An 8,957-nucleotide genomic window follows, 5' to 3' on the forward strand; every position below is an offset into this window, starting at 1 on the left:
AAGTGGTGCAAATTTGACATATTGTAGAGTGCACCCAGAGGAGCCACAGGCTCCAGGAAGATTGTCACCTGCCTTCAGTAGTAGTCCCAAGCTGGAGATAGTGGGAGTACGAAGTACTTCTGGACCAGATGGCTGGAAATTCGGGGTTCCAGTTTCTTGTAGCTCAGTGTACTTTACCCTCAGTGCACCAACCAGTCCCCTGTTCATTGGCCATGTCCACCAGTGACCAGTTCCCAACGTGGAATTTGAGGGATCACCTCAAGACCGTTTGTGAAGGCGTTCATTCCTCAGCTGAGGACAGAGCTCTGATGTAGCAATACCCAGTAAGGAAGGTGAGCATCCAAAAGAGATGTGAGAAGCACAGAGGAAAGAAATGTCCACCCAAGAAAATAGGGAATTTCTCCCATCTTCTTTCCACCCTGTTTGCCCAAGGCAAAGGCTGACAACTCTTTGATTGCTATGGTGTGATGGATTATTGCTGGGGTGTCACTACTGAAATGATTGGTGCTGGATATTTGAAGAGATGAAAGTGGAGTGATTTTTTTGTTTGTTTTGTTGGTTTATGTTTTTTTCTCAATTGGATGCATTTGGATATGCATGGCCATGCTCAGCACTACCCTGGACATATGGTACTGCCCAGTATTGTGTCCTGCAGGGAATTGTCCTGTGCATAGCAGTGTTCTGAGTGTTTGGAGGAGGGATGAATATGTCTCAGGAAAGATGCATGATAGTTTGTTGTTTTACTGTATCTTGCAGATTCAACCTCTAATGATGAAGCTTCCCACCTAAATTCTTTCTTTTTGGGAGCAGAAAGAAAGGAAGAAAATGAAGAGTCTGAGCTGTTGATACATTGGGATAATATCTTTCCATTGTATTGAACATTTCTACCTTTTCTTAAGTTTTGTTTCACCAGTTCTGCTTATCATTTTCTCATTGTTGCTGATTCTCTCCCCGCTCCACTGCCTCTCCCATGGATTTTAATGTTGAAATTTTTTTCATTAATGAGTAACTATTTTACACAGAACAATGGGGGGGGTTCCTCATAAAGTATTTCAAGAAACAAAAAACAAAACCAACTGTAAATGCTGCATGATTAAAAAGTCATAAACCATTAACTAAAAGTCAGGATTGTTGCATAGACATTTGTAATGTATGTGTATGTCTTTAAATTTTTGTGTGTCTGTGGGATGTTTGCAATTGCCTCTTTTTTCCATTTGTGAAAGAAATTCTTCTTGCTGCTAAGTGGTGAAATAAAACATTGGTAAAGGCAGATTTGATGCTAACTATGCCTTCAGTCTCATGAAAATAAGCTATTTTAGAATGTTCCTGTTGGCCTATTTTGTAGCAATTTACTTTACTGGAAGTGGTGTGAATAAGCATGCTGTGGTATGGTGCCTGGGACTAAAAAATGAGTCTTGCAGTAACAGATGTTGATTAATTATGTTATTTGTAATTATTGTTCTTGCTAGAGGGCAGATGTGTAAGAGAGGTCCTGCCCTGTGCTGAGTAAAGATCTGTTCTGTGCAGCTCTTGTGTCCAAGTCTTCATTTCTAACACGTGCTTCTCCTTTGTGGTCAGGCAGCACATTCCCAGCAGCATGGTCAAGAGGTTCATGTAGTTCAAAAACACAAAGATATCCTGTCTCAAAGTTTGCAGTTGTAATGCTGTGCAACCAATGAACATTTTCTGCCCTTAGTGGTTTTGTTCAAGGGATTTAATTTTTCTGGTCTTGACCTAAAACCCATTGAAGTTTGTTGAATGAAGTCTGTTCATTTGAATGGGTTTTTGATCAGGTCTGTAAGTAGATCTCTTTCCCATCCTGTTCCATGGCAGACCAGTGTATTTGGCTTCTCTTCCCTACCATCCCTGGGATAAATGAAACTCAGGGATCAAAGTCCAATTTCACAAACATTTTGAAGTTCAGTAAACTGGCATCATGGAGCTGCTGATGGGACTGGAATTTCTGCTTACACTGATCATTTGCAACTACTTGGCATGCATGAATAAAAGAATTCTACTATTTTCTTTGTCACTGATGTCTCAACAAATAAATACTTCCAATATGTTTAAATTTTCCATTTGTTCCTGTCACTTGTGAAGTCTCTGTTAATACCTTGGGGTACATAGAAGCACAGGTTTGTGATACTAACACAGACCACTGAGCCACAAAGAATGTTCTTATGCTTTTGTGGTCAATACCTAAAGAAGAAAAAGCTCCCATGATGCTTCTATGCAATAGCACAAGTTCTGCATGTGATGAGGGTTCATTTCTTTTGAGCTTTTGCAAGTTATGGTTCATACACCCTGCAGCACCCTCATGTCTTTACATCTGGAACATGGGAACCACTCCCCAGAGCCTGCTTCCCTCAGCACAGGGTTAATCATAACCAATGTTAATGTTAGAATTCACACAAACATTGCATTGATTTCGACCTATATTTTTTTCACTAAGTGAACTCTGTGTTTTTATTCACTAATGCACCTACATAGCAAGAGTGTTATGTAAATGTCATCCTGCTGCAATGAACAGGGAAAAATAGTAAAGGATGGAGGGTGTTATTAAGGAGTTTCCTATGTGTACTCCATAAATAGAAATATTTTGTGATACACAATCCTATTTTTGTTGGAGTATATTGAAATGCCCATTATTTTATATGGTGTGGATCAGTTAAATGCAGGATTTTGTTATACTTGATTGCAAGCCTGATGTTTTAATACAATAGACTTCTTTATTCTTTACTCTTTCTCTTTTTCTATAATTTGTAGCCTACATTGAAGATCTCACAAGATGTGTTGAGCAAAGCAGAAGACTCATTATCGTGTTAACTCCAGACTATGTTCTCAGGAGAGGATGGAGTATTTTTGAGATGGAAAACAGACTCCATAACATGCTAGTCAGTGGAGAAATCAAAGTTATTTTGATTGAGTGTACTGAATTAAAAGGGAAGGTGAATTATCACGAAGTGGAATCATTAAAGCACACCATCAAACTTCTCTCAGTGGTCAAGTGGAAAGGACCAAAAAGCAGCAAACTGAACTCTAAGTTTTGGAAGCGCCTAGTCTTTGAAATGCCAGGGAAGAAAAAGGAGGTGGTGTCTCGGCATCAGGTGCTGGATTCTGCAGAGCAGGGCCTCTTTGGAGACCTGCAGACTGTGCCCTCCCTCGCCGTCACGGGCACCTCTGCCACGCTGGTGGAGTCGCGGGCGGGCCTGGGCGGTTTCCAGCAGGCAGAGTCGGCGCACAGCCGGCACTTCTGCCGCGGCTACGAGTGCGACGTGTCGGCGGCCACGCTGCCCCTGGCCTCCATCAGCAACCACCACACGTACTGTAACATCCCCCTGGCGCTCCTCAACGGACAGCTACCTCTCAACAACGCCGTCAAGGACCCCCAGGAGTTCCACAGGAACAGCCCCTTGCTACCTTTGTCGGCCAAGGAGCTCAGCTTCACCAGTGATATCTGGTAGAACGTCAGGGCTCTTTGGAGATGCTTCATGGCCACCATGAAGAGACGCCCGTAAAGAACTTTGCCCTACCCGCACGGGGTGAGAAAACCTATTCAAAGCAGCAGCACACTTGTTTGCTTTTCTACTTGAACTGTTTTGTTTACATTTACAAATTATTGACAAAGGGGGCATTCTTTTGTAACTCAGTAATGTCCTTCCTGTCTTTTAGTGTACAGTTTTATTGCTTCTTAAAAAGGAGGGGGGAGAGAAAAACGCATCCCATCACTTCACAGTAGGTTTACAATCTGGGACGGAGAAAAGGTCACTGTGTATGATCTCCAACATCCATACATATTTAGGTAACTGTATTTGGAATACACAGAAGTTGTTGGGTTTTTCATATAGACTACAGTACAGTTTGAAATTCTAATCATGCTACAAAAATTAGTTTCTCCTGCACAGACCACAAGGGGTGAATCGTCTTGAAAAGGAAGGGAAGGAAACCTTCCTGATAACATTGTCTTGCAAATACTTCTTAGAAGATGCCCAGCTGAAACAGTGCAGACAAAGCTTTATCAATAAAGTGCATAGTAACAGTTACAAAATAAATCACCTGCTCCCATCAGCATCTCTTCATTTTATTATTGAGGTATGTTCTATTCCTAGTCAATGGTTAGCAATGTGGTTTTATTAAACAAATTACTAGAATACTGGAAGATGTTTAAGAGGATTTTAAACAATTTTTCTCTAAACTATAGATTGTTTCACAATTTTTTGCAGATTTTTAATGACTTTTTCCAAACAGTTTAAGTATAAACTTAGCTGTCAATTGCCCAATTCATTAATCTGAAATTTCTTAAGATCTAAGATTTGTAGTAAAGTAATTTTATGTAGGATTTTTTTTCCAAAACCAGTAGTTACAATTTGAAATTAACCTTTTTTTGTGAGAACATCAGCAATAGAAAACTACAGCAATATTCAGAGATTAAGTGCTGAATTATTCAGGTTTACTAGTAAGTCTGACTTCTGTTGCAGTGATAATCACCTGAAACAGTTTTCTCTCTTCTTTATCTACCTGCCAATTTATTTACCTTTTAAATATGGCAGAAGCAGGAATATTTCTACTCTCTATGTAACTGGTGAAAAGTAATATTTTTCAGCAACTGGCAAGGTCTTGCATTTCACACTTGTGTGAGTGATCCCATCAGTCAAATAGGATCCTGTCATTTAGCCTTCCTGCTGCTGGTGGATGAGAATTGTTCCACAGGCGCTCGGCATCAGGGATTGCTGCTCTGTGAGTACCAGGATGTTTCATGGAGATTTCCACACTCAGCTGGGTAAGGGTTGCAGAGTCAGGCTATGGAGACAATTGTATTAAAAGAAAAAGCTCTAAAATAATGAAGGCAAAAGCCAGTTTTGCAGGTTTTGGCATGGCTCTAATGAAAACACAGCAGACATGAGAGCTTTGTCTCAATAACATCTGCTGGAGCAAGTTCCCAAAAATATTTTTAAGGCAGGCAACCTTGCCTGTGCTTCATTATGTCTTTAGCATTTTTCTCTTTGATTGCATGAATAAAAGTTAGCACTCTGCACTCAGCTGCCTGTGGTTTCATCAGCAAACAAATTCAGTAAATCCTTGACATTTTGCAGTGGTTCCTAAATTGTACCCTCCAGTCAAATGGAAACAAACACTGACCTAAGACTTAAAAGTATCCAGAATTGGCCCAAGGGCCGTGAAAATGATCTCAAATGTGCAATAATTCATAGAGGTCAGTATTTTTCCATTGCTTCTTTCCCCAGTTCTTTATTCTGTGCCCTCCTTCACTAGTCATTGTCTGTAAGACTTTTAATTAGGTTCAAATAATACATGTTTCTCTCATTTTTTCTAATATTATTATGCATTTGACACTAACACCGAAAGTGGAAATCTAGAAAAGATATTAATTTATTACACAGTATAGAACTATAACTTGCTCTTTTGTGAAGTTAAGTTCCAAACATAGGTGTTTAATAGATGTATTTTTCTACTGAGAAAGAAAGCGATTTTACCTCCATTATAAATATATGTATTTCAACTTCCTCCCAAAAATTTACAAAATTTGCACTGTTTTATAAGTGTTACAGACTGTGTTTACACTGGCTATGTTCTTTAATGCAAAGTGTAATTTTAAAAAATGGAAAACAATCCTAAATGAAAACCCTGCATGAAAAGAGCTGCATATGTTTAAATGAAAAGCTGTACTTTTCATTATTTTCCTTCCCACATTACTCTAGAATCTGATTAATTCACATAGAATGTTCAGTGAGATTTTAAACCTGCTAGTTCTGTATTAAGCATGCAAACTCAAAAAAAAGAAAGAAAAGAAAAAAAACATATGCAGGTTGGTCTGCTTCTTTTATTTACAAGAATTTAATATTGGTAGCAAATTCATTTACCCAATGATAATATATCTCAGAGCAGTAGTTATCCTAAAGCAAAATGCAGTCATGTTTGTATTGAGGAAACATGAAAAGAACAGGTTTTCAGTCCTTTTGCAAAAGCACACTGAGTGTCTGTGTATCAATATCTTTAGTTATAGATGCCAAGTCACAATCTGCTTTAAGATTTCTGAGTGTATGTTGAGTACTACAACAATATATTCATGAATCAGACCTGCCTGTACCCCTGTGCTTTTAGTGTGGGGATGGGACTGAGCTCGGGGGCCTCTTGTTGACTCAGTTTGTGTGACACCAGTACAGAATCATGGAATTGTTTAGGTTGGGGAAGATCTCTAAAATGATCAATTCCAGCTGTTAACCCAGCTCTGCCAAGCCCACCACTGGCCCAAGTCCCCAAGTGCCACAGCTTTTATACACCTCCAGGGATGGTATCTCCATCACTTACCTGGGCAGCCTGTGCCAGTGCTTGACAGCCCTTTCAGTGAATGTTTTTTCCCTAATCCAATCTAAACCTCCCATGGCACAGTTCAAGGCCATTTCTTTGTGTCCTGTTGTTTGTTACTTGGGGGAAGAGACTGAGCCACACCTGAGCTACACCTTCCTTTCATGGAGTTGTAGACAGGAGGTTTAGGACCCCCTCTGAGCCTCCTTTTCACCAGGCTAAGCCCCCCAGCTCCCTCAGCTGCTCCTCCTCAGATTTATGCTCCCGACCTTTCCCCAGCTCTGTGTCCTGCTCTGGACATGCTCCAGCCCCTCTCTGACATGCAAGAGTCCAAGTGTTTCCATAGGGAGCACTTAAGGGTCTAGAAAATCACTGTCAGTGGAATGTGTCCATCTGTGGGACGTGGGTGGCACAGGAGCCATGAGCTTGTCCCACTGTGGGAATCAATCACCTCCATAGCAGCTCTCCAGTGTGGCAGCAGTGGCAGCTGGGTCAGGCCTCGGTGGCAAAAATGTCCCAGCTCAATCACAGGAAATTCATCAGCTGAAATAGAAGGGCATGAGGGCATTTTGTGTTCCCCTGTCTCACCAAAGCCATGGTGGCTTTATCAGCTGGATTTATCAGGGGAGAGGCCAGGACACCACCCTGACTGTGCAGCCCCACCACCCCAGCTTGTCAGGCTGTGCCTTGCCCAGTGACAAAAGCCACCAGCAGCAAACATCCTTACTGCAACCATGGGGACTTCTGGTTTGGGGCACATTCCTCTTAAAGATGGTTTATGACAATGTTTGAGAGGTACTTTTTTTACCTTTGTGTGTGATGTACTTCAGAGGCAATTGTGGTTTAAAGATTGTCTATAATTTGAGCCAGAAGTTGGAAGCCTATCCAGTGCTACAGATTTGATGCTCCTGAAGAATGTTCAGCAAGAAAACAGGGTAATTGTAAATTAGGTAACACAGTGAATATTGACAGTTCTTGGGGGCTATGTGTTGGGATGGTCTTTTAATAATATTCCTTTTTCTAGGCAGTAGATGAGAAGTCTCTATAAAGATATTGCCATACTCTGCCACCAGGTCTCCTCCAAAACCCATTCAAGCCAACAGAAAGAATTCCATGAAGTTCAGCAGATTTTGGAGAAGACCATAACATCTTATGCTTGCTGTGTACAGAGGAATACAAAAAAAGAGAGGGATAGAAGGCAAGAGACTAAGAAGCATTTGCTTATTTATTCTGTCTAAAATGAAGCTTATTTTTGTCCCTGTTTGGTGTGGATATGCTCCAGGACCATCCAGCCTTGGGAAAGGAATTTTGTTCATTCTTTGTTATAAACAAGATAAGAACTTGGGACTAAATAACAGATACTTTTACAGGGGGGAAAAAAAATCATTGCTCATAAGGGCCTCTGCTCTCAGTAGTTCCTTTGATTCAGCAGGCTCTCTCTGTTCATCGAAATGCATAAGCACATACTTAAATTCCCCTTAATTCAGTGAGAAATGGTTTGCTGAGCAGGGTCTGGAGGGGCAGGAATCAGAGCATTGTGCAGCCTTTAGAGCTGAGCCCTTCTGGGGTCTCTGAGCGTTTCCCAATGTCTGTCTGAGCCGAGGGGAGAGGATCTGCCAGGCCCCACAGCAGGGAAAGCCTCAGTGCCCCTTAGCCTGGCAGTGCCAGCACAGGGGAACTCCTCATGGCTGGGGGAGAACTGGGGGCTTGCCCTGGGTCCCAGGTGGGCAGCTGGGAGCTCATCCATGGGATGGCTTGGTCAGAAATTCTGCCTGCAGGACAGCTCCACATCCCTGCAGCAGCTGCTGCCGCCTCTCCTGGGCACCCTCTGAGCTCCTGCTGGGGCTGCAGTTTCTGGGACTTTAAAAAAAAAAAGTGGAGAATGTGAAGAAGGGAGAGGAAGAAGAGAGCAGTCAGAGTCCAAGGGTTTTTCCAGGCAGAAACATAGAGAGAGAAAGGGGAATGGGAGCTCTTGTATGAATGCATCATGTTTGTCCACTCTTCAATGGATGCTGTGTGAAGTTCCCCAAAAAGATGTCATTTCTTGCCAGCCCACTTGCTTCAGAACCCTTGTCTTGGTAATTTTAAAATTAGCATTTCATTTTTTGTCTGGATGGGAATTTCTTGGTTTCATCCACAGGGGAAAAAAAAATCTGCTTCTTTATGTGTGGGAAAATTCCCCACAAAATAAAACTTCACACTTTCTTCAGTCCCACAGGTTTTCAACTTGCATGTAATGCCAGAAGTATTTCCTTGCTCAGGCCCAAAGGAAAATGGGTATGTGAACAGTGCAATAATATTGATTTAATATAATCAATATTGTTCTATTTGTTTATAAAATAATGAAAAGTAAACAAATGTACTTTCCTCTACTGTCTTGGAAGTATTTAAGATTTTGAAATTTCATAAATAACATTGATTGAAACAGGTCCAATTTAGAAGTAGTCAGCCCAGCAAATGTTAAAAATATGACATTTTGGAATAGTTTGTTATAGGAAGCAAGGAGAATTTGAAAATTGAAAGTAATGACATGTCACATTCTTGCAAACACAAAGAACAGTGTTCTGCAATATTTTTGCTTCCCTGAAGAAAGGACTTTCAGCGTTTGTGGTGCTGAGGGAAGGACAGCTTTG

The 8,957-nt window shown here is 41.2% G+C and overlaps 1 protein-coding gene across 5 annotated transcripts in view; it reads left to right on the forward strand.

Moving 5' to 3' along the window:
- IL1RAPL2 (interleukin 1 receptor accessory protein like 2) overlaps positions 1 to 5,035 on the forward strand; it is a 332,915-nt gene extending 327,880 nt beyond the window's left edge. For all 5 annotated transcript variants that reach the window (XM_063170656.1, XM_063170658.1, XM_063170657.1 and 2 more), the window contains one exon: positions 2,767 to 5,035. In XM_063170656.1, coding sequence (XP_063026726.1) covers positions 2,767 to 3,464 — 698 coding nt within the window. In that variant the 3' untranslated portion in view covers positions 3,465 to 5,035. The remainder of the gene's footprint in view (positions 1 to 2,766) is intronic.
- Positions 5,036 to 8,957: the final 3,922 nt, after the last annotated feature.

The sequence above is a fragment of the Melospiza melodia genome, chromosome 16 (assembly GCF_035770615.1).
Source record: "Melospiza melodia melodia isolate bMelMel2 chromosome 16, bMelMel2.pri, whole genome shotgun sequence".
Taxonomy (NCBI): domain Eukaryota; kingdom Metazoa; phylum Chordata; class Aves; order Passeriformes; family Passerellidae; genus Melospiza; species Melospiza melodia.